This window comes from Durio zibethinus, chromosome 7 (assembly GCF_047325235.1).
Source record: "Durio zibethinus cultivar Kanyao isolate XHJ-2024 chromosome 7, ASM4732523v1, whole genome shotgun sequence".
Classification (NCBI taxonomy): Eukaryota; Viridiplantae; Streptophyta; class Magnoliopsida; order Malvales; family Malvaceae; genus Durio; species Durio zibethinus.
This window is the reverse complement of record NC_143168.1, coordinates 25,835,259-25,861,143: the sequence shown is the minus strand read 5'-3', so window position 1 is coordinate 25,861,143 and position 25,885 is coordinate 25,835,259. Positions and strand designations below refer to the sequence as shown.

Below are 25,885 nucleotides of genomic sequence, written 5' to 3'. Positions count from 1 at the left end.
CTGCATCTCTCGAGCCTGGGAAACAAGTTTGTTTACTGCAAAAAGATTTAAGGATATGGGGGAAGGCAGGCATTTGAAGAGTTGTCAATGTGAATAACTTTTCAAGCAAGTATTACTTAAATGATTTTATATCCAATACAGGTTTTCCAGAAAAGTAAGATGATCATGAAGTGGAAGTGATCAGAAGTTTTTATTCTACTGAAGGATTGAAAAACTCTGGAGTGAACATTGCTTGGCTCCTTATATCGGATGACATGTTGAGCAGGTGCAGGGAGAGAAACCATTTCTTGAGGCCACTAGCTCTTGGCCACCAACCCCCCTCCTCTTCGCTGGTGATGATGCATTTTCTCTCTTGTATACTTGTGGTATGGTAAGTGTAACTAGCAACTGTGGCAGTGTAAAAAATTCGTTAATGGCAATCGTATCAACAAACTGTTCTAAGAAATGATTAGAATACCAATTACCAGTAATCATTATATTTGTTACAAGGGAGAGGCATAAAAAGAAAGAAATGGATTATGCTAGATTTCTACATTATCTTTTGACCAACATTTTGCAAAAAGTTTGGCAATCTATTAAGTCTAATTCGCACACCATTCTGCTAATCAAAGGGAAAGTTTTTCTTATTCCTTGCCTGTGTTAAATTCTACCTACCCTTCATATTACATGGTATTCTCTTTTGGTGAATAAATATTGAATTCTTTCCACAATAATTTCATCTTTTCTTTCATTGCCTCATTTTATCAAAAAAAAAAGAAAGAAAAACTATTTTGCTATTTCACTTCCCATATCAAAAAATTGAGTCCCACCACCAGACCTACAATCCATCAAGGTGATTGCTGATGGTCTGTATGGAACTACCACCAGGTTTGGTTTCTACCCTCTTTAACTTCATTCTCTTTCTTACCATCTCCGCTTGCTGCCACCTTCCGGCCGAAGCATAAACATTTGATAAAGCTACATAATCCTCACTAGTAACAGGCATATGAACATAACTCCTTGGTGGTTCTAGCCGGAGCAGAATCTTCCCCATCTTCTCAGCCATTGCAACATCTCCATGAACATTGCATGCACTTAATAAACTCCTCCACAATATGGCATCAGGTTTTATTGGCATTTCTATGATGAAATCATACGCTTCATTTAGATGTCCTGCCCTGCCTAGAAGATCAACAATGCAGCCATAATGTTGTATCTGAGGCTTAACACCAAACCTGCTCCTCATATTGTGAAATAAATGAAGTCCCTCTTTAACAAGCCTCGCATGACAACAAGCTGAAAACAAGCTAGTCAAAGTCACTGGATTAGGTTTGATACCATAATCCTCCATTGCATCCAAAAGCTCCAATGCTTCTTGCCCTCTCCCATGAACAGCTAAGCCAGTTCCCATGGCAGTCCAAGTCAAAACATTTTTCACTTTCATTAGTCTAAAAATACATAAAGCACTGTCAATGTACCCACATTTTGCATACATGTCAACAAGACCAGTTCCAATAAAAACATCATTTTCAGGCCTAAAAATTGTTTTCTCTATAAAACCATGAATACAAGCCCCAACGTAAAGCATTCCCAATTGAGAACAAGCTGACAGAACACAAACCATGGTAGTATCAGTAGTATTTATCCCAGAAACATCATTTAACATGTCTCTGAACAGCACCAAAGCTTCCCTACAACATTTCTTAGCTCTCTCCCTTTGTGAACAATAGCCCTTAATAATGCTATTCCATGTAACACTACTTCTCTCAGCCATTTCATCAAACACTCTTCTTGCTGAGAAAATATCCTTATTATTTCCATAGAAATGAATCAATGTAGTCTTTACCAAAAGGTTTGACATAACACCAAATTTCAAAGCTTTTACATGAATTTATCTCCCTAACCATAACTTTGATAATGAATGTGATCTAGCACAGGCTCCAAGCACAAAAATGTAAGTGAAATCATCAAAAACCAAGAGTTCTTTTGAAACCCGGTTGGCAAAAGTAAAGATTGAGACTTTGGGCTGGCTGCATCTTAACAAAGTGTTGAAAAGGAACATACTTTGGGTGTCAAAGCGTTCGAATATCAATTGTGCATATTGGGTATTTTGTGGGGAAGGTGAAAAGCAGTAGTTTTCAATTAGTTTGGCAAAAAAGGAGGGATCTTTGAGGCCATTGGTGATTAACTGGGCATGGATTTGTTTAATGTGGCGTGAGGCTATTGGTTTTTTGTGCTTTAAGAGAGGCAGGCAGCTGAATCTTGGGAGTGAATGCATATGCCCATAGAAGTAAATTGTTGCCTTTGATGATATAATGCAGAAAGGAAGTCTTCTTCTTTGGCATGGATGAATGACCAAAATAAACTACTAGTAACAGTAGTCAAATTTGTACTACAACAATTCCAAAAACACTAGAAAAGTTCTCTATTTTTCCTCTTTCCATTACCCTTTTTTGGTGCATTTATGTGTAACATGCCAATATAAAAACCAAATATTTCAGACTCCAAAGCAACCCAATTCCAAGTCTCAAATCATACACAAGTTCCCATGATTACAAGTTCCATTAATACTAGCAACTTTTCTTAATAAACTGCAGAGATTTTTTTATAAAAAAAATTATAACTACTACTGCCTAAGCTACCAGTAACCACCCACCACATGTACAAAACCATTTCGATGTCTACATTAAAACAGAAAAAGACAAAATATTACCCCCGAGTGCCCGACCCTTTTATCCTTTCATCTCCTGCCCGAAACCCCAGTTTCACCCACACGTATGAAACTCTCCCACTTGAAAACTGATCCAAAACCCTTTAACTCCAAGATCTTGACGAGCACTTAAAATACCATGGGGATTACTTCTATAACTCTATCTCTCTCAAGGCCTCCACCACCTTCACTTCCTTTTTCTTCTTCTCAGTCCAATTTTATCACCAGCAATAACACCCTTGCTTTGTTGAACAGAAACAAATCTCAAAACAAATCTGTTTTTGTTGTTGGTCAACCAGGAAGGAGAACAACAGCTGAACCTACTAAAAAGCGTTTTACTTGCAATGCTTTGTTTGGTCTTGGTGTGCCTGAACTTGTTGTTATTGCTGGAGTAGCTGCTCTTGTATTTGGACCAAAGAAATTGCCCGAAGTTGGGAGAAGTATTGGGAAAACTGTCAAGAGTTTTCAACAGGTTTGTTCATTTCCTTATCTGGGTTTTGCTTGATATGTCAAAAAGTGAAAATCCTTTTGTTCAAAAATGCTTCTTTTGTTATTTGGGTTATTGTAAAATGGAGGCTTTGCTGTTGTGTCTGAAAAATTTTAGTAGAAAAATGAAAAGGAAAGAAATTTTGGCTTTGTTCTGCTGTTCAATTAGGTGACTAATTAGGTGAATTAGTTGTGCTGTTGATTGGGACTCAAAATACATTACTAACTCAAATTTTATTAAACTGAAACTTAGTACATATCTTGGTTACTTGAAACCTCTAGACCAATAGTAATGATTCTTGACATCAATTTTAGATTCTTGTTTGTAAAATTCATTAATTCTAACCACCTTGAATACATTGGAGAACTACTGATCTTGTATACTAAGAGTTTTCTAGAAAATTTCGTATTCTTTTGCTAACATGTTTGATGGATAAATGCAATGGTATTACCTTTGAATGGGTTATTGATGGTGCACACCTTGTGTTTAGGAAACTTATCCAAATAGGTAGCATGGTATTGTAAATATTAGTTAAACGCTGTTGCACTTGTAATGGGAAATAGGATTGGTAAGTTAGTTTACAGGTTTTCGTGGATGATAATCGGAGTAGTTTCTTATTGTTGAAACCTAGTGATTGACTATAGCCAAATTTGGGTGGTTGCTAGTTTTAGTACTTGTCAGTCGCCAGTTGAGTGTAGCCCTCTCTTCTACCAGAAGTGTTGCATGTGATTTGCTACCAAAAGTTCATAGCATAGTGGGTTTGCACGTTATCCCTGAATTGTTTATTGCAAACCGATAGGAATGATATATCAAGAATGAAATCAACAATAGCACTAGAAGAAAGGAACTGTAGGAAAACCAAATGGACAGTAAAATCTCAATGTGAGTTTTATTTTACACGACCTAATAGAAGAACCTGCCACTAAGTTGACCACATGCCAGCCTGAAACACAATTCTGTACAACCACTTTTGAGTAACATGTAAAGCGTTAAGAATCTAGTCAAATCCTGGGCAGAGCAGGTTGAGTGGAGATATAGGATATCTGTGCTGTAATTTATTTTCAGAGTCTTCTTGAACTCTATTTTCTTAAGGGGCTTTGGGTCTAAGGAAAAACCAATCATGGGCTACCGAAACAATTTCTTCTTAGCTTTTCAGAGAACAAATTTAAAATAGGACAATTTTATCAGGGATAAAAGAATCACTATGACACTCTACATATTATGTTGGAAGCTTCACAATGAGTTAATGTTGAAACGAAAGGCAATATGGTAACAAGGGAGTTGCTTTCCACTTAAAGTTGGCCAAATGCTAGCAATAAACATTTCCCTGTTCAGTGAATGGCTTAAACGATGATCCCTCCCAATATATGAACTTCTCTTGAGATGCCAGTTTTTTCAAGTCCTAGAGAAAAATATATCCCGCAATATTAATTCAAACAGACATTAGCTAGTTTTCCAGAAGGATCATACTCACCAGTTCCTATCAGTGAAGTTCTTTTGAAAGAATCATTTGGTGCCATTCTCAAACTTCATCATACCATTCCATTTGTATTCCAATTGCTGAAGAATACAAACATTAGTTAGGGTGAATTAATCTGAGAAGCACCTCAATTGTCATCATCTTAACTTCAACAGTATTATTCCTTTTTTTTGGTTGGCTTCCAAATTCCAATTGCTAAAGGATTATCTTTCTTTTTTTGGTCAAGGTGTATATAATTTCTTCATATTGTGCTTGTTTCATTCCAAAATTTTAGGTTTAATGGGGAAAATATGAAGAAATATGCAACTAGATGACTGGAAATTGGAATTAAGTATGGCTTGCTTTACATTATTTCCTATTTCAGGGAGGTTCCTTTCATTTGCTCAGTGAAAAGGAATGTTATTTCTTTGTTCAGCAAGTGATGTGAGTTAGAGATTGGTGATAGTGGGTATCTTGATATCCTGAGAATCCTTTCCTTTTAAACTGAATTTCAAGGACATTCTTGTATGGCTCATGTTGAGCATTATCGTTCTTGGAAAAATTTTGGTGGCTCATGCTGAGTGTCATGCTGTCTACTTTTTAGTCACTTCAGTTAATCTTTCAAGTCAAGTTCATGAGATAGATCCCCATTCAGATTTGGTTGCCTGCAGTATGGAAAGAACAGTTCACTCTTAAAGAAAATGCGACATGATTTCACTTTTCAATAAATTCAGTTTCCAATTTGTCTGTACAAAGCTGCCTTGACAATTACCGAAACATTTTTTTCTTTTGTGCATGCCAAGATGTTTCAAGTAATATTTCTAATTAGATGTATCCTTGGTGACATTCTACATGGTTGGTACGAGTAAACTTGATAGTCTGCAAATTTTGCAGGCTGCGAAGGAGTTCGAGTCTGAGCTCAAAAAGGATCCCGAGGCTCTAACGGAACAATCTAAGGAGACTCCTACAGCAGTTAGTGAAGAGAAGAAACCAGATGTTGAGGTGTCCAGCTCTAAGGAGAGTGTATAAGGTTTTTAAAACCATCTTCTAGTGGGTATAATTTCTCAATTCATATCTGTGGTATCTATGAGCTTAAAACAAATAATTTTGAACATAGAACAGTGACGTTAGTGATTGTTTATCAAATGGAAAGACAATCGTCTGATACATTGTTGCCGCTGCATCTTAAAGAAATTAAGATTTTCAAGCACTCCCACCTATAGACAGTAACGGGTTGGGTAAGGACGAGTTTTTTTCATCTTGAACCCAATCTGACTCTATAAGTTTAATGCTCGACTTGACTGGTATATATTTAAATCCACAATAGATTCAATTTTACTCAAAATTAATAAAATATTAAATTTGAATATAAAATATTATTTTTTAAATATAAATATAAAATTAAATAAATAATAGAAAAAATATAGAGGAAGAGTATGTAAAATTTGATTTCGATTTTTTTTTTTAAATATCTTATTTGGTTTGATCCAAAATCTGATTTAAAAAATAAATTATCTTATAAAGTCGAACCTAGTTGGAGCGTATCAGGTACAAGTTGGACTGCCAATCTTACTCCCAACTTTTGTCCTACATCAGAGGTTTAACACAGATGATTGAGACATCGGAAGTAGAGTCGAGATCATTGATTCGAGTTGTAATGCTACCATCTTGCAAGGCAAACAAAAGGAAAAAGAAATAAATATCTGTAAATGTCTGTTTTAGCCGAATGGGGCTTGAGGAAATGCTGCTTGTTGAGTTGCTCATATAAAATGTCTAAGAGTAAGAGTCATAGCTAACTGCTGTTGTTATTGATTAATGATCTATACTTTAGCATGAGTTAGATCTCATAATTTTAAATTCGATACATAAAAAAATATAAAATTAATATAATTTAAATTTTTAACAAAGACCATGACTTTGATAAAAAAATAATAAAAAAATATGTTTGTTAAATTTATTAATATAAATTATAATACAATAATTTTTATATTTTATTTGATATAAAATAAATACGACATATATAATATAATATATATTCCTTCGGTGGGTGGTATGAGGCTGGTGCCCACTCAAATTGACTTTGCTTTCTCATCCGGTAAATAATTCATTGGTGGGCCAAGAACCATTGTTTCTTCTTAACATGGACCCCCATACAAGCACAAATTTTTTAATTTTCTTAATTAGGTTGGTAATCACGTGTCAAGAAAACAGATTAAAATCCAAAGAAATGCATTAAACATCTTTTAACTTTTCGAATTATAAGCTTACCTAAAGAACAAAAACAGTGATACCCCATTTTTGGATTATAGGTGGATTAAACTTTGATTAGACAAAAAAATTGAGCATTATTGGTTAATTAATCACACTGAACTAGACCCTAATGGGCCACTAAGTGGATCTTCTAGAGGATATAATTGAACAAGTTATGAAATTTCAATTATCCAATTTAAGCATGGCAAGTAGGTGAGGGAGATAAATAAAATTAATCATAGCACTTAAATTTATGGCAAATTTGTGGTATATTAATTAATACTTTTTCTTCTAATTTTGTAATGTATGGATAACACACACTTTAAAAGGTAGTTCTTTTGATTTGGATTCTAATGTGTCACTTAGCACAAATTACATGCAAAGACAATACAACAAAGAAAAACAAAATATATTGCTCCAATTCTCCCATTTTCCGTTTGTCTTTTGATGATGAAAACATCCACTTTAAAAACTTTTGCTTAATAAAATTTTCTAAAATTCTTAAATACTAAGCTTGCTTCTCCATTTTATATATAACCATTATTGTTAATCAGAAGCTTAATACTTCATTTGAATGACTTGTAATATTATATCATTTTGAGAATAAATTCATTGATTATTCAAATAAAATCAATGTCAAACTTTATTTTAAGTTGAAGTTTTCCTTCCAAACCTAATAAAAAAATTAATTTATTTAGATATTGGTTTTGGTTTGATACAATTTAAAGCAAGAAAAAGGGACCTAAACTTTATATCTCAGCTTTCTTAAACAAAAGGAGATAACAATATTAAATTATTGTTCAATCATGATTACTTATACATTTAAGATACATTTATGATTTATTACCTTTTAATATTGAAAAACATTAAACTTTTATCAATAGTGAAATTAAGAAACCGACATGTATTAATTAAATAATTAATTTTTAATATTTATAAACATACCCTATTAGAATGGTAAAATTAAAAATCCTACTAAGATACTTATTAACTCTTTAAGCCGGTGGAATTTATAAAATTTATTGTTAATATATAAGATAACTTTTTATAATTAATTATAAAAGTAAATATTTATAAATTTATTATTTCTTATCTACATTCTATTTGTAAAATATATATCTTATTACAAATATGTATAAAAAATTGTGTTACACATGTAATTAATTTATCATATATTATATAATTAATATTATTTATTATACAACACAAAATGGAGTTCATCAAACTACGATCATCACATAAGTTGATTTCTTTTTTTCCTTTGATTGTTTGTTCCTCCACGTTCTTTCATGCGAGTGGGCCTAAAAACCAACTCTTTTTTTTTTGTTCATTAAAACAAAAAACTTTCCCATTTCTCGCCCTTTAAAACCATAGCTCACAACACAAACCAAAGGTCTCTCTCACAGAACACAGAGTTAGAAGACTCAAAACCCAAAGCAAAACCACAAAAGAATCACTCTTTCTGTTCAGTTTCCTTTCTCAAATTCTTCTCTTTCTCAAGTTCCAATCGTTTTGAACCGAGAAAACAATTCAATGAAAAACACACCCAAAAAAGAAAAAACAGTGGTGAGACAGCAGACCAACACCAAGTAAAAGGCCATAACTTGGAAATTCTTCTTGGAATCCACAATTCTCTTTCCGGGTTATCGGGCTCTGGATCTGCCACCCATTTCGCCAACACCCCCTCACGTTTCTTGGTTGCCCCGTTAAAACCCCATAACTTTCTATAAACCCACTAAGGAAAAAAAAAACCAAAAAAAAAAAGAGAACCCTGTTTTTAAAATCTCTTTCCACTGTCTAAAACATTGAGAAACACTTCTTCTATATATAGTAAAACTCAAAGACAAAGTCTTTTTTGTATATATAGAAGTAGTAGAGGGGAAGCAGTTGCTTTTTTGTTAAGTGTTAAACATGGCAGGTAATCAACAGGAAGGGTTAGGTGATGATTTCTTTGAGCAGATCCTGGCGGTGCCACCAGGCTATGGTGGTGGTGCAGGCGGTGGTGGCGAAGTGGGTGGTTCCTCCTTGCCTATGGTGTTACAGTTAGGGTCAACTAGTGGTGCGGCTGGTGGCGGTGGTGGTGCTGATGGAGGTGGTAGTGGTGGTGGTGGTGGAGGGTTTAGAGGGATGGGAATTGGTATAGGTATGGGAATGATGCCTTTAGGTTTGAATTTGGAACACGGGTTCTTAAGACATGGAGACGGAGTTGTAGTTGACAGCAACAACAATAACAACAACAACAATAATGCATCTTGTTCAGCCGCTTCTAATGTTTCTGGAATCAGTGTATGACATTCAACCTCTCCATTAATTAAATACTTTTTTTTTCTTTGTTTGTAGTAGCATTCTTTTACTTTCCCTTTTCTTTTTAAAGTTGGGTACAGAAAATGGGCTACAAGTACTAGTATAATTTCATTTTGTCCTTTGAGAAACGGATTATTTCATGATTGGCAGTTTTGGGTTGTCCTTTTTCTGTCATTTTTTAAATTCCTTTATATCTTTTTCACTTGCATGGATAATGGAATCACATGTAAGAATTGTAGAATCTAACCAAAATTTTCATTTTTCAAGATTTGTAAATGATAGGATATTAGGTCAGGAGGGCTATTATTTTTTCAAGGGATTCTGAATTTCAGCAGCTTTGAAACCTGAAAATTTTCATTTTTGTACCTATTTTCTTTTTAATGTCAGCTTTTTCCAACTGTGATTTCTCCTAACTTTGACCTGCGCCCTTTTGAACAAAAGGAAAAACAATTTTTCCTGATGGTTTCAGTGGAAGGTTATATGCTTTAAATTAGTTTAAATGAAAAAAATTACAAGGGTGATACAATCATAATGTGTCTTTTGTAACTTTGCTTTGTGGCAGGAGAGAGATACTATGCATATGACAAGTTTGTTTCCACCCTTTGGACAAGTGCAAACTCAGCAAATCCGCCCTACACCACCTCCTCCTCAGCCTCCTCCGCCTCAGCTCCACCAGGTAACTTAATTTTTTGGACAAAAATACCCTTGATATTTTCATTTTCCTATTTTTTGACTCTGGTTTTTAAAAAGTTCCTAAGGAGCCTATTCCTAGAGCATTTGAACTTTTGGGCTAGGGACTGTTGTTATTTGTCCATTTATGTTTTAGCATACGCCAAAAAGAAATTAAAATTTGAGATTGAACCTGAAGTACCTGATTGTGCTCTTTTTCTTTTAAGGCTGTACCGTAAATTAGCCCTTTTTGTACGGTTATGGTTAAGGTTAGGGGTATATTTGATATTTTGTGAAAAGTCTAGGGGTTTAATCATTAGGTTAGTCCATTATTTTTATCTTACTGTTCGTACATCCACTCACTCTAAGGGAGAGTGGGGGTGAAAGGGTTATAATTACTGACACAGAGAATGTGTTACTGCACGTGTGACTTTTTCCCACACGTACGTAGAGCTCTGCAATTATCATCTCATTCTCATCTAATACAAAGGTCAGAGACTCGAGTGGTCCTTTTCAGCGTTTGTAGTGATGAATGATGATCTTTGTGAGGAAGTAAATTTCCACGTGCTTTAGTGCTTGATGTCAAGCGCGTGTGTACAATTGCAATTTGAGTTTCAAGTTTTAAAGAAATGAGTCACGTCAAAATTTTGACTTTTGTGGATGACTTCAGTGCTTGGTTAAGCCATTTTTATATCTTTGTGTTAATTTTAATTTGCAGATTTTTGGCATGATTTTGGGGGACAAAAATTTTTAATTAGTTTGTTGATTTCCTAAGTTAGTTGAGGGTTTTTTTCATTGGCTTGGAAAATTTTAAGTAAATGTTGTGGTTATTTTAGTGTGGCATTATACCAACTTATGCAAGTTCTTGTTAGATTTGTTTAATGTTTTTTTTTTTTTTTTAGTCTGTAGAAAATATAGAAGTACCCTTGATCCGATTTGCGTTGTTTCAAGTCTTGATCAGCTTTAGGAAACTGGATGCTGAAATTTAATCCCTTGAATCCTAAATGAAAGTGTATATTGAAGTAATTTAATCACTGCATACGTTCACTACCTCATGTTTCTGATATTGAGAACTATTAGTTCATATGTGCTTTTTGTGCTTGCGCTTATCTGACCAGCCCTTCAGATTGTTTTAGACTCGGAAGATGCGGTGTAATGAAATAGGAAGTCATCCATTTGTACAAAATGATTAGAAGTTCACTAATTTATTTATGAAGATTAATATGTCATGCGCACTACGAGTTGCGAGTCTAACAAAACTTTTAAGCCGTTTCTTTCTTTGAATTTAACTGTGCAAATTCTCCAAATGCTGTCAACTAGTGATCATATTATCGAGCTAATTGCCTGTTTAATTTTCTTTTTTGGGCAAAGAATTGCCTGTTTAATAAAGGACCGAGTATTCTGTATCTTAATGTGTCCTTTTGATGCATTAGGAAGCTGATTGTTGTTGTCTTTTTTACACAGCTTTAGAAAATTCTGATTGCATAATCTATTACATCCTGATGCAGCCATTTCATAGCCAGCCAAAATCAGGTCCAGTTGCTGCTGCTGCACACCCACCTGCCATCCGTCCAAGGGTACGAGCTAGGCGAGGGCAGGCAACGGATCCCCACAGTATTGCTGAGAGGGTAAGCTTGATTTCTGTTTGATAGAACTTGGAATGATGTAACATGGGGCTTCTGTTGTGTTAGAAGCTCTTTTATTACCTGCTGCTTAGTTCCTCTTCATTCAAGATGACTCAGAATGGTTCTGTATATGACATGTTTTTGCTTTTCTTACTAATGAACTTTAATAATTTTTTTCTTTTTGACAATATGAACGCAGTTACGTAGAGAAAGAATCGCTGAAAGAATGAAAGCTTTACAGGAGTTGGTTCCTAGCTGCAACAAGGTTTGCTTCTGCTTGGCATAATTCATAAATGTTTTATGTATACTTGTTTGCTGCTCCATTTTGATTCTTCTTCCTGGTACATGAAAAGTAAAATAAACCAACTTGTATCTGACCTACTGGTTGCTGTTTTTCTGGATTAGAGTTGAATGTTTTTATTGTTATTGCTTACTGACACAAGCCAAAGGCTAGACCTCACTTGCTTTTGGTACTTTGCCCCCCGCCCTGAGTTTTTCCACATTTGCATGAATTGTACATGGCAAGATGAGATCATGAAAATATTTCCATTTTTTATGAAATCCGAGGAGTTGGTGCTACTGTACAATTATGAAATGATAGGGAATCTGTTTGTGACATCCAAATTCCATATTTGCTGATGCATTACTAAATCTTCTGCAGACGGATAGGGCAGCCATGCTTGACGAAATTGTAGATTATGTGAAATTTCTAAGGCTTCAAGTCAAGGTATTAACATTTAAAATCTCGATTTGAATCTTAACTTAACTAATATTCTTTGAATTTTAAATTTTTGTTGTTGAATAGCCTTTCTCAATATGTTAAGAAAGGAATCCTTTTAAAGATATTTCAGTTGTAAATATCTTCTCGGATTTCATTTTTAAGCAGTCCATTCTCTACATGTATTTTTAGAACACTTATTGGATTCTTCGTTGCTACTTTTGCAGCAGCATTTTCGTTAATCCCAAGAAAATTTAAAAAAATAAAAGAAGGAAAAAAAAAAAAAAACTCATCATCACTATATAAAATTACTAAACTAATTTGAATTACTTGTTCTAATAATGTCTTCCAACAATCTTTAGCAAGTCCTTGTCTTAGGTTGGACCCTTATGCTGAATCCTAGGCAATCTATGAAGACCTTAAGGCCTTGCTTTATGTGTAGTAGTTACAATGTCAAACCGAATTGACTCTTGTCGGTTCTCGGAATCTCAAGGCTAAAATTAAGTCATTATCGAATAGTAAAGAATGTGAATTGCATTACTGTTGCTTGGAATAATAAAGAATGTGAACTTGATTACTGTTTACTTATTTTCTTTTACAGCAAATTTCTGTTATCAATTGTTTTCTCTTCACTGCCATCAATTTCGTTGAATGTTTGAACAGGTTCTGAGCATGAGCAGACTTGGTGCGGCAGGTGCTGTGGCTCAGCTCGTGGCCGATGTACCCCTATCATCCATTGAGGTAGTGCTTATGGAAGAATCATAATTCTGAATCTTACCCTGTGAAAATATACGGAATGTAGTACTGGCATGCAAATTTCCATGATTAGGCACGCAACTATTGAGTATGCATGAAAACATAATCCGTGGTAACCTTGTAATATGTAAATATTTATTATTTTTTAGTCCCATGCATTGCTGTTTGCTAGGTTATATATGTGTACATTTGACAGGTCGTTTTTGTATGAATCTATTAACTGGATCAAGTAGTTGGCTGTCTTTTTCAGATCTTCCGTGTTTTCTAAGTTTTATTTTCCTTGAGTTTACTTTTATCTTTCTGTGAATAGGGAGATGGCGGAGAAGGTGGAACCCAGCCTGCTTGGGAGAAATGGTCAAATGATGGCACTGAACAGGAAGTGGCGAAGCTGATGGAAGAAGACATTGGAGCTGCCATGCAGTTTCTTCAGTCCAAGGCACTTTGCATCATGCCTATATCACTGGCCTCCGCCATCTTTCGACCACACCAACCTGATGCACCAACGATTGTCAAACCCGAATCAAACACCCCTTCCTAGACCAAAACATGTGACGGCGCGTGCCCATAAATGACTCCTAGCGCGCCTGTGTACTCACTTGCAATGGCTAATTCTTGCTTCGGTCCAATCTTTAATTCTCAACGGCAACATCAATCAAGTCAGTGCAACTTTTCAATCCATCTTTTTTCCGGTTTTGGTCCAAAAAGCAAAGAAAAAATGAAAAAAAAAGAAAGGAAAAGAGTGATTTCCAATGCCTAGCTAGAAAAACTTAGAAAGGCAAATTGATGTTACTCCTTGGTGTAGTCAAGGGAAAATATCAAAGGTTCATTGAAGTTTTCCTCTTATTACTTCCATAGTTGGGTGAGTGGAGGATGACCAAAAACACTGGTGGTGGGAACTCGCTTTCTCTCTTTTTCTTTTCCATTTTTTTTTCCTTGGATAGTGGGAAGTGGGACCACTGAAAAGGGATGGATGGGTATCTGTATGATGTATTTGAAGAAAATTTTAATGCAAGTTGGAATTATAATGGACTTTTATTTTATAAAGTTTTGTTGGAAGTATCTTGTTTTCAACAAGTTAAATCTCTGGCCCTGAAATGGAATGGGGTATTCTAAGTTTTTTGTATAGAAAATTTATTGCTAACATTTTTAATAAGGTGAGTTTGTTTCCCTTTTTGAATTTTGGTGAATGATTATTTAATGGATGAGTTATTGGAGAGAGAAAGAAGCAAAAGGGCCGTGTTTTTCTCGTTTGTTTTATGCATATACTGAGGGAAGCTAATGACCCTTTTCTTTTATCTAGAATTTTGGTTTCTGAGTTCATGATAATTAGGGTTCCTCTAATAGTGAGTGTTATATTTTTTGAACATTAGCTTTGATTTTATCGAAGACCATTACATTACCAAACCATGTATGATTGGACAAGCAAACAAATCAATTGGACTTTCAATACACAATGAGTGAAATTTTTGGACATTTTGTGAAGGATAGGAGAGGTAGCATCTTCAAGTCAGAATCTTAATAATTGTTAAAAGAAAAACTGCTTTACTTCTATGCTTTTAGAAAATGTGCCTTTTAATTCTCAAGAAATATCTATTTGGCTACTAGCTAAGGATTGCTAAAACCAGTAACTACAGCAAAACATGATACTACCAAATTTACACTAATATTAACACTAATCAAATTTACAGTGAAATGCTAATCAAATCAGAAGAGAGAATTAAAACTTCTCTTATACATGTAGTTACATGATACTATGAAAAAAGTCGATGGATTTTATTGTAAATCCGTCTTTACCACCATCTCTCAATCCTTGAAGGCACAGATGAGAGCTCTTTGTACATGTTCTGCTACTGTTCTTAACCTTCCTTGAATGGCATCACCTGGTGAACATCCATTAAGCTCTACTGTTCGAGCCACCCTCTGCTTGCATTTCTCCCAGTCATCTAGATGGAACCAGCATGCACGACCTCCATGGCTTCCTTCCATGGCCAGAAAGGACACATTAAGGCTTTCACCAAATGAATATCTTAATCTTACCGACACACAGTAGGGCAGCCAAGCAGCACCACCAGCAGTGTTTATATGGGGCATATGGGCAGGATCAAGTACAACGGTCAGTGCAAAATTGACAGAGTTATGAGGTCGATCATAGTGGATATTGCTTTTTGTTGTAGATAAACTTTCAGAACTATCATCAACATTTACCCCAGTATGATTTTCAAGACATAACTCGATTCGGGGTTTCTGTGCAGTTGCTATATCTCCACCTTGTGTCTGGGCTAATCCTTTTTTCCATGCTATTAATTTCAGGAATTCTCTTAAAACGGCTATCGGTAATGTGAGAAGAGTAATAAATGATGCAACACGTGAGGCATCATAGGGTTCTGATGCAACACGGCGACTGAAGTAGTCACATATCTCGCTTATTTCAGATTGAGTTAATTCCTCTTGAGCATTAGCATTGTTTTGTTGCTGTTGTTGCTGCTGCTGATGATGGAAGCGCTTCACACTAAGAACCTGAAGAAGTAGTTGAACTCTGTGGACACTTATGGCAAACACATAGCCTCTGCAGAAAGACATGTAATCATATCACTATCACTATCACTATCCCAACTAATTACAGTTCCTCCATATAAAATACACAAAATTGGCCTATGAAGAAAGAAGCATTCCAACAGAAATCAAACAATCAACAATGCTACTTTATTCAACCCTATGTTTTATTGTCTGATTATCCAACAAGTCTAGCTAAATGAATTTTAATCAATTATAATATACTTTTCCATCTCATTTTCATATTTTAATTGGTTAGCCATGCTTGCCGAAGCGTATCTATTTTCTAATCTTTAAAATCATAAAAAACTAATTAATCATATGGAAAGAAAACAATGTGGTCAGTTAGGAAGTCAAATTGCATACTACAATTTCAAGCTGTGAACTCTTATCATCTGAAAGCCATTCCTCTCTTCCCATAGTTATATCAGCACACAACATAGCCCAAGATTAACCACAACGCCTTCTGTATTCCTCTCTCTAATACTGAATCGATGGTCTATCCGGAATAAAATGCAAGACAATATAGCAAAGGACAATTGAAGCAACCAAGTTAGTCATGTACTTTGAACATAAGGTCAAGAGAATTCATCAAGATACAGGGAAAACAAGAACTAAAGATAAAAGTTTCATGTATGTAGAAAAGATAGTTGGAGTGAAACATATTGTAACTGTAAATTAGAACTTTTACTGTCTTACCCCACAAAGAAACGCAAGGCAAGCTGTTCCTGATCCAAGTTCAATGCACCTTCATTGTCCTTCAAGATTGGTCCCAGGATCTCTTTCAAAAGATCAGGTAACTGGGCAAATAACCATAGAACACCAAGGTACTTAAGAATACCCCTAAGAACCTTCTTAAGAGCAACAACAGGAACCCATCCACCTCCATATCCTCCATCATCACCAAGACCAATAATGGCTGTATTCAGTTCCCCCCTTAGATGTGCAGGAACACCACTACCAGACGATCGCCGTAGTGGCAATCCCGAACTCACAACTGCCAAATTTGGTGGTCCTGGAAAAGCATGTCCCATACGGTTTAAACCAGCTAGCTGATTTGCTGCCCTAGACATCGCAGTGGAATTAGGAAGGTTAACTCTATTTCCATTTGATGATAACTGTGGACCTGAATTTGAGTTCGGATTGCTTGAGTTTGCCAGGCCAACTGTTTGTTGACCACCAGTGAAACCAGAATCTAATCCATTTAATTCCTGGGCAACATGCTCCATGATGAAAGGCCTGAACTGTGGACATGGTAAGGACCCTCCAACAGACGACCCCCCCCTCGGTGGTGTTGCTGGTTGCAGCCAAACCTGATCTCCAGCAAAACATCGCATGTCAACTGCAAAACGCTTGCGATATATTATTCGTATCCAATATGGACCACGTAATACAACAGAAACATCAATGGGCAACAGTGAGCTGGGGACAATGCCAGGGCCACCTCTCCCTGCGGATGCTAACATTGCAGCCCCATGGAGGCCATGATTCACTAGAGAGCTTGCAGAAGTAGATGCAGCAGGATTTCCTGCTGGAACAGAAGCAGCCTGATTACCATTTGTAGTTGGAAGTCCCTGTAATGGCATGAATCCTGACTGTTTTGGCACAGAAGAAATAGCTGCAGATGCCCCAGGAACTCCTGGAGCAGGACTAGCTCGAGCAGGCCGAGTTGCAGCAGCAAGAGCATGCAAAGGTCCTGCAGTGAGCCGAATGCAGTCCAATAGGGATGCAACTTCAGCTCCGTCTATGAAATCTTCCAAAAACTGTATAAAGTAAGCATAGCAATTAGTGCATTATGATACATATAGGGTATTGAAACTAAGATTAGAATTGAACCAAAAACAAGTTCCTACACCATCCAGAGAATACAAACTAATCTACATTATATTCCAAAATTGAAAACTATCATTTGTATTGCAAATGAAAAACCTTCCTTGGTCCTTATGTGAGATTAGCCTATTACATATTTATCAAGACACATCTCATAAATGATCACACACTGCTATAAAGTAGCTCAAGGAAAATTTTTATTGAAACCTACTTAAACACATTTATGTAGGTTGCTTGTTTACTGATACGTTTTGGGAACTCCTTATGCTCATAAATTATCATCCTTTACCTCAGCACAAAAAAATGATGCAACAACTTTAAGCCAACAACCATTTGTCCAAAAGCTAGCAAAGGAAAAGGTATTAAAGCTTTCATCCAAGCATCTAAGTCAACCACCGAAGCACTAGTAACCTTTACCTTTCATTCAGTGCAATTCTGAAAAACTCAGGAAAGAAATGATACCATACCAAGCACCAAAGTAATGACCATGGCATCTTTGTAATTCTGAAAATCTCAAGAAAAAGAGGGACCATCTCAAGCCCATCTAGCATTCTCAGTCAAGTTCTTAGGGGGGAAAAAAATTAAAGATGGGCTGGGCCATGACATTTTTGTAATATTACATAAGAAAAGAAATGTCAAAGAAACCAATGTGGCTGACAAATGATACCAGGAAACATAAAATCATGGTAAAATAGTACGAGATAAAAGAATTGGGGAAGAACTTTCATTTAAAAAGAAAGAGGGGAAAAAAACTAACCTTGGTATGAGGCCAAAGTTGGTCAGGAGACACATGCATTGTGCAACCTTCTTTACCTGATTTCCACTCCACAACGAAGCGAGCTAAGACACCTGATCCAAAGGAAAACCACAAACTCAATAACCCTACTGCCTCAATTCTGAAAGACCTCCTCATCTGTTCTGATAACTTATCAGCAGCCTCAACAGCACCTTTGCTTCCAGTTGATGCCTTAACATCAGAGTTCGCACTGCTTTCTTCAGGTTTGTCATCTGCTCTAACCCCAAGCAATTTTCGCATTCCAAGGGCAAACATTCTAGCATTAGAGAGCCTTCGTATATCTGCCACCAACATTTTAATACTATCTGCCTCAACAGATTTATAACTCAGAACAACACCATCTGAATCATAACGAATATGAGAATCTATATCAGATGTATTAGCTATACGTACACCAGAGCCCCAAGGTGTACTACTACTTCCCTTCTGAAGTTCCCATAAATCTCTGAAGTGTTGGTCATTTATTTTAACATCCCAACACATGCTTCCAAGCCTCCCAAGTCGCAAGCATAAATGTCGCCATGAATCACCTCGAGAAGATGGAAGTAGGAACCATATGTTTGAGGATGCATTTCTTAGATCCACTTCTTCAACATAGGGAATATCCAGTTCCTCCATCTGGCTAGTGAGTCTGGCATGTTTAATACAAAGTGAAGAATGCCTGACCACATGGAGAAGAGCAGAAACATAGATGCTAGAAACTGCATTCCCCTTATTTGCTTCAGCTATAAGATTCCCATAACTGTATGCTTCAGTTTTTGAGATCATTTCTGAAGCTATAAGCACCTGAGATGAAGGCTGCTGAGTGTGCGCCACATCAGAGGCTTTCCTTCGCTTAGAAAATCCAGCACCGGCCTCTATACGTTGGAGAGAGGGAATCAAACTCAGAATAGTTGAAACTGTACGCTTTCGTGGATTTTTGCCATGTTTGGAAACATCACAAGAAGTGGCATGACAAATTGTACTTTCTGCTGCTTGGGCTGCAAAAGATACATTTTGCTAGTCAAATATGCCTAACCATAAAACAAATTTGAATAGACAGATCCAGGAAAAAGATGAATTCAGATATAGTATCTTACATACGGGAGGTGAAGCCAAAAGACTAGATCCAGCAAACCTAACAGCTGTAGTTAGATTTCCAGAGGATGAGCTTCTAGGTCCATTAGACTTTGCACTTTGTGCAGAGACTCGAGGAAGAGTTGGTCTGGGTGGAGATAATAGTCGAGATGACCGACTTGGTGACAGTGCATCCTTTGAAGTACTACTTAGCAATCTCAAGTGATCTTCATCCAATGCTCCAATCTCAACTGAATGAGAAGATCTAACAGAAGCCAGATCCTGCTCAGATTTTGAAGCAGGTAGCTTCTTCGCAGATGTGGTTCTTCCTGTGCCAGAAGATAATGAACCAAAAGAAGAAGACTGAAGAGAGCCCTTAGGACCACTTGATGGATACAATAAACCACCATAATGAGTAGCTGGACTTGATACTTTTGCAACATTATTATGCTGTGAGACCTGCAAACCCACTTCCCACTTTGGAGAGGGTGTTCCGGCTTTTACACTATGAAGATTCATTGGCATAGAAGTAAGATGAGAAGCAGGAGATGAACTGAATGAAGAAAAATTCTGAGAAGGCAAAGGAGTTGCAGATGTCCCCTTTTCAATTTCAAAAACTTCATCGACAATAGATGAAAAGCTTGATGAAGGACCCCCAGTAATCTGCATGGAACCATCAAGGTTGAATAGGTCATGTTCAGAGGTCTGATTAGGACCCCCAACATTAGGCAAAAACAAAAGCAATTTACCCCAGTCAAGTCTGCTCAAATTTGTTTCGTCTTCAAGAATCTGCATCTGGCTAATGTCAATTTTCTTGATGCGCAACACATTACTTAAGTCAATAAATGAATGACCCTTCCCCGACTGATATGGCTGAGTCTCTAGCAGTGTAAACAGAGGCTTGAAATCCTTATCAAGTTCCATCAAGAGGAAATAAGAGCTCTCACAGTCTGGAAACCCCATTACCAATACATCAGAACCATTCACAAGTTTTTTGGGCACTTTCACTGCAGCAAAACCATGTTCATAGACCTACAAGAATCAAACACAGATTCATTTATTAATAGAAAATAAATAAATGAAACACAAAAGCAGTTATATAGCACTTAGTAACAATTAAAAAAGAAAAAGGTGGAGTTGGTTACTTCAAGGCCTAAGAATCTGCCAATAGCAGCAAATAGATGTAATATACTTTTGCTTCGCAAGCTTGCAAAAACATCAGCTGCTGCCACAGTTCCTTGATTTAAAGCTTCTTCACAATCTAATAATGCTGAAGGTGCAAGAATATTTTGGGATGACTGGAGAAGAAAGCAGCCATTCCTACGATCCAAAAGAAAGTTTCAGATATCCTAAACTAGGCAAAGAAATGCTTATTACCACAAATATGTATGAGTGTAAAGGTGATGCTTCAAAAATCTTGCAATAGAAAATGATTAACAAGGTAAATAACACCTCAATATCTTGGAATAGAAAAAGATTAACAGGGTGAAGAAGCATCCATAAAAGTCATCAAGTAAGACTGAAAGTGCCGCAATTAGTATTTTTTGAGAGAGATATCTCAAGAGTATCCTCAACAGTCAGGTAAGAGCAATCTTGAAGTGGCAAATGCAGAAACAATACATCTGATAACCAAGATACCAACACTTCTTCATAGATTTGATCCCAGTAAAGTCAATTCTTTCAACATTTCATTTGATATTATTTCTCCTAATTCAAAAACATTTTGAAAACAATGCACATATATCTGAACATAAATTTTTTTAAAAAGCTTCTTGCTAAACCAAGCAAGTAAGAAAATTCCCTTGCCAATTTTTAATTAAGGAATAATGCCGCTGTTCAGTTTTCTGATAAAATATAAGATACTATTCAATCTAGAGTGGACCCAACTCGTCAAAACCAGTACATTTAAGTAATGAATGAAATCCCTGCAGTCAAAGATGGCAAAGTAAAGGATCCATTAGGCCCAGGAAAATGAAGAAACAAGTTAACTCGTTGTTGTGCTAGTGAAAGCCAGAGCTGACACTCATCAAAGTGCCCAGCAAATATTGTAAGCTGAATTGGTAGACAAGCCAACCTCACATCAAAGACAGAACATAAAGTTTAAAGAACAGCAACAATATTAAAATCTGCTTGCATGAACCATAGTTCTCCCCAACAACACAGTCTAAAACAAGAACCACTGAAACCCTTTTTGGAGTTTGACCTAATCCTTCCATGGTTAAACTAGCATGCATGCAACGTTTCACACACAACTAATCACCTAGATATTAAATTGCTTATGAACACAAGGAGTTTCATTCTCAATGCTACATTCTTTATCAACTAGATCATAGAAGGGAACACTATGGGCATCATTTTTTCCTTCATATTAATGGGCTCCTACCGTTGAGAATGGATAATTAAGGGCAAGTGTACCAGTGTGGTAGAGAAAAGCAAATGGACAAAAGTAGAAAATTAAACATAAAGAAAATGATACGTTATTTGAAGGGGTTAAGATAAAACCTTATGTTTATTCCAAGGGTGAAAAATGATGAACCATAAGCACGGACACGCAATACTTCCTGCCCCTCATATTCCTTATTATCAAGCTTAGCATCCTTCTACAGCACAAAATGGAGAAAAACAAATTTACCACAGTACCATCAGTGATACCATAATCACAAATTTACCACAGTGATACAATAATCACAAATTCCAGCAAAAGAATACAGTGATGGAAAGCAGGTTTTAAAGACGAAGTAATGAAACTACATGACAATAGTTTTTGCCCATGTACATTCTATCTCCAGGTATAGGGTTGTGTTGTTATAGAAACAAATAGCAAAAATCTTTTAAAAAGGCCAATTTGCAGGTAGCATTAGGAAATCCATCACTTTCTCATGTAAGTGACAGTTTTTTAAAATAAAAATAGAAAGAGACAAGATCTTTTAGACACAACTTATATACATGCTTAGAATCATTGAAACCTTTTGAAAAAAAACCGAGTCTAAATGGTCGATTCCTTTTGCCCCATTGAAGGTAGGATTGAGATACAAAACACTGATTAAATTCAGAGTTAGATTGTAAAGGGAAAAAACTTTGTTCTTCGGCTCCATCCCCATTTATGCATGATAAGATCCTATGTTAAGACATTCCAGAATAGGTTGACAGCAAATAAACCCATAATATAAGAAAAGCAACCTTTTTATGTTCACTATCAGATTCATCAGCCTGCGAGTGGAGAACAACATCACTAGCAGCTAGGCAAATCTGCACATTTTTCACCAGCTCTTTCTGAATTTCCAGCAGACGAGTATATATATTGCATGATATAGCTCTTAATAGCAGCTTTTCAACATCAATGCAACTTTGGTCAAGGGAGAACCCTGCCTCCTTGCCAGTTAATGGGTCTATAACAAATGTGCTATGCTGACATTTAATCTGCAGGTCTGGTCCAGGTTCAATTTTTATATATGGGCAAGATGCTAAGTCTGAAGCACCTGAGTTTTTATCAAAATCTAGCCAATAGACAAGTTTTAATCCTGGAGTTCGTAGACTTGCTGAATCAGATTCATTATCTTGATTCAGCTGTGAGGAGCCACCACTTCCTCCATCAGATATCATCTCAAAGCGAATAGCATCTTTCCATCTCCCTTGCCGAAGTGCCTGTACTTGCCTTATAACAGTGTCCATAACAAGTGCAACACAGAGCTCATGCAGAACTGAGTATAAGGTAACGAATGGATTCTCTGCTGCAGACATTCTGCGTTCTAAGTCATCTCCAAGAGCATGCCTTCTCATCTCCTCTAGTTTCACAAGCCCACTTCTCTCACCAACAAGTAACTCTAAATGCAAAATCCTCCACATTGATAGATTTCCTCGATAACCAAGAGTAACTAACACCTTAAATTCTCCATCTACACAAATCAGAGCTGTACCACTGGAAACTTTCACTTCAGAAATTTCCTTGGGCAACAAATCTTCAAGTAATTTAGAACGTACAAGTGTGTCCAGCTTTTTCAAAGCTGGTTTCTGCTGATCTTCAGTTAATGAGTTTTGCATACCCACATCTTCTATACATTTTGGTAAACGCTCATATGATCCTGTGAGTAGGACATCAACAGCAGATGGAACATCATACACAGGGGCACGAGCTTGCTGTAGCCCCTCGTGCATGAAGAATAATGAGTCTGCAGCCTGGGTGAAACATGTATCGTGACTTGATAAAGTAGATGCCAATTGCTGGCAATACTGTATCAGTGGAACCTGCACATCACAAGATAACGCTCAATATGAGCATATATGGGTAATATGTCAATTGATTCCCATGTGAAAAGGACTCTATCAAATTTTATAGAAGAATCAGAGGTACATATTTACTTTCATGCACAATTTTGTACTAGCACCTCACAACAGTTAAACTCCTTAACTGAGTCAGATAATACTTGCACTTTGATTCCTATACCAACAAGGTTAAAAGACATTAATCAATACTACAAAAGCCTGCACAATGTTAAGGAATAATCTGCATACGATATTCAACTTCCACTGAGTCTAGACTCACATCAAAGGATGATACCAGGGAAATTGAGAGCTAGACAGGGTTCAACTACTATAATGGCATGATATAATGGGTTGGCAACTTGGCATAGAACATTGAAGTCATAAAAGGCTTTGCAAGCTCATGAAAAATTTAATGCAAATAAAAAAGTGGACATATCCATCATAGCCCAGCAATCATCAGGTCAGCTCTAACACATTTATCCTCACAAGTAATCTATTTGAGCACATAGCTAATTTTCTGAATCAGAAGTGGACATTATGACAACCATAACTGACTCGCGGTTAAATTTTCAACACACTTATTTTTCAAGCATATGTAGTTCTTCTTCCTTTTTCTCACAACTTTCAATATCAAGCCGGAATTCCACAACAATACCTCGATTCTATACTTCAAGAGATTCGAATTCACTAAAATTAGATAAATTACACCGCCAGATACAAAGAACATGTGCCACATAAAATTCTTAATTTCACCCCATTTACACTTACATTTTCCAAAACAAACAAAAAATTAATTCCAATTTCAATAGCTACTCAAAAGCTAATTAAAGAAGTAAAAACAAATCTTTTACAGTTTAACCGAGTCACTGATTTAAAACTCAAAACCAATAAATCTTCTATCCAAAAAAGGTCATATCTTTTTATTAAAAAACCACAATTTCTTCCAATCAACAAAAACCCCACAAATCTTTTACCACGAATAAAGGTGAAAACAAGTTAGCTAAATGAACTCAAGGAAAACATGAGCGGCTCGACTCACCTGCTGACACCACTTAGCCAGAACATTGAGCCTAAGCATCCGTTGCTGGGTCTTGACTATATACTTTAGGAGATTAATCTTCTTCTCCGTATCCGATTGGTCGCTTGATTTAGATTTATCCACGAGTTCTTTCAATGACATAAACGATTCCTCGGCAGTTCGACTCACTAAACTCGAGAACTCAACCGTTTGTTGCCCTAACCCAGCCATTGAAAACCAGGAAAAAAATTCCCAAAAAGTTTAAATTTTGATTTTAATTAGGGATTCCAGAGCTCAGAATTGGATCTGGGTTTCATTTAAAATTAACGAAAGTTAGGGTTTTTGAAGGCCCCTCTCAATCTCTCTCTCCTTTTGGGGTCTCTCAGTCTCATGCAAGATAGAGCTCTCTTCTTTAGGTTCTCTGGCTTGGGAAGAGAAAGAGAGGCAAAAGATAATTTTGGATATAAGAAAAAAAAAGAAAAAATTTAATATAAATTGACAAAAAAAAAAAATCCACATCAGCTTGGAAATGATTTTTTTTAGTTAGAGTAAATATTAAGTGGAGAAAATTTTGGTTTTTGTCCTTTGGTAATAATAAATAATAATACCATATTTTATATCCAATATTTTTTATTTTTCATTATTTGTAAATGAAAATTTTAATTTTATAAATGTTATGGTATCCTTACATAGATCAATCTTTTCATTTATATAAATTATTTTGTTATCATTGTTGATTTTTTATTAAGTTAAAGTATAAAAATAATGCAATAAGAGATATACTGATTAAATATTGAATTTTTAAATTTGATTATCAAATATAATTTTTGAGGATTTCAAATATTAAAAAAATAAAAAATAATGGGTTCATACTTGTGAAATAAATAGTTTCACTGTTGCTTAGAATATTTTCTCTTAAATATTATATAAATAAAAAAAGTTAATCAAACTTTTTCATTGAATTTTATCTATCTTTTTATTTTTTTATTTTTAAGTTTTATTTGAATAACTGATGAAATTAAATACGATTAGATTGAAAATAATAATAAAAATAATTATAATTATAATTATAATAAAAAATTTATGTTAATTTAATTTTATTAAAATTAATATTTAAATTTAATTAAAGATATGATAAATTTAATTATATCGCATAAAAAACGTGAGAAAATTCAAACGGAAACTTAGTGCAAGAAGCATCAAATTCTTCATTGCGAACTGTTTAGTACCGAAACATTGAATCTGATAAAGTGTCGTTCGTAGCATTCTTCAAATAAAAACAATAAAAAAAAAAGAATAAAGTGGAATAGGTAGCCCAATATCGACAGCTAACAGTCAAAGAAATAGTAAGCCGAAAATAGAAGTGTTGGTAACTTGGCCTAGATGAAATACTGTCCAAGTTCTGCTATGCT

At 35.7% G+C, this 25,885-nt stretch overlaps 4 protein-coding genes across 7 annotated transcripts; 2 read left to right on the top strand and 2 right to left on the bottom strand.

Annotated features, from left to right (window-relative positions):
* Positions 1–90: 90 nt before the first annotated feature.
* LOC111277177 (pentatricopeptide repeat-containing protein At3g18970-like) lies at positions 91–2,623 on the bottom strand. 2 transcript variants are annotated; one of them, XR_016343704.1, is made up of 2 exons: positions 655–2,623; positions 91–387 (listed from the first exon to the last, which is right to left on the bottom strand). XR_016343704.1 is itself a non-coding variant. In XM_089764020.1 (2 exons), the coding sequence occupies exons 1-2, from the start codon at positions 1,838–1,840 to the stop codon at positions 241–243; spliced, it is 1,080 nt and encodes a 359-aa protein (XP_089620146.1). In that variant the 5' UTR covers positions 1,841–2,623; the 3' UTR covers positions 91–240. The 2 variants fall into 2 exon arrangements, 1 of the variants encoding a protein (XP_089620146.1); XM_089764020.1 differs by having other exon boundaries at positions 908–2,623.
* Positions 2,624–2,732: 109 nt separating this feature from the next.
* On the top strand, positions 2,733–5,804 carry LOC111277179 (sec-independent protein translocase protein TATA, chloroplastic). The gene is made up of 2 exons (XM_022863416.2): positions 2,733–3,161; positions 5,530–5,804. The coding sequence occupies exons 1-2, from the start codon at positions 2,829–2,831 to the stop codon at positions 5,662–5,664; spliced, it is 468 nt and encodes a 155-aa protein (XP_022719151.2). The 5' UTR covers positions 2,733–2,828; the 3' UTR covers positions 5,665–5,804.
* Positions 5,805–8,277: 2,473 nt separating this feature from the next.
* LOC111277176 (transcription factor UNE12-like) lies at positions 8,278–14,001 on the top strand. Its single transcript, XM_022863411.2, has 7 exons — positions 8,278–9,171; positions 9,752–9,865; positions 11,367–11,486; positions 11,683–11,748; positions 12,145–12,210; positions 12,865–12,942; positions 13,268–14,001. The coding sequence occupies exons 1-7, from the start codon at positions 8,797–8,799 to the stop codon at positions 13,493–13,495; spliced, it is 1,047 nt and encodes a 348-aa protein (XP_022719146.1). The 5' UTR covers positions 8,278–8,796; the 3' UTR covers positions 13,496–14,001.
* A 600-nt stretch (positions 14,002–14,601) lies between these two features.
* On the bottom strand, positions 14,602–24,901 carry LOC111277175 (mediator of RNA polymerase II transcription subunit 14-like). 3 transcript variants are annotated; one of them, XM_022863409.2, is made up of 8 exons: positions 24,495–24,901; positions 22,373–23,437; positions 21,695–21,792; positions 20,338–20,512; positions 19,216–20,224; positions 18,098–19,116; positions 16,210–17,273; positions 14,602–15,523 (listed from the first exon to the last, which is right to left on the bottom strand). In XM_022863409.2, exons 1-8 carry the CDS (start codon positions 24,702–24,704, stop codon positions 14,761–14,763), a joined length of 5,403 nt encoding a protein of 1,800 aa, XP_022719144.2. In that variant the 5' UTR covers positions 24,705–24,901; the 3' UTR covers positions 14,602–14,760. The 3 variants fall into 3 exon arrangements, with proteins under 3 accessions (XP_022719144.2, XP_089620144.1, XP_089620145.1); XM_089764018.1 differs by having other exon boundaries at positions 21,695–21,789; XM_089764019.1 differs by lacking the exon at positions 24,495–24,901 and adding an exon at positions 23,552–23,625.
* Between the last annotated feature and the right edge of the window lie 984 nt (positions 24,902–25,885).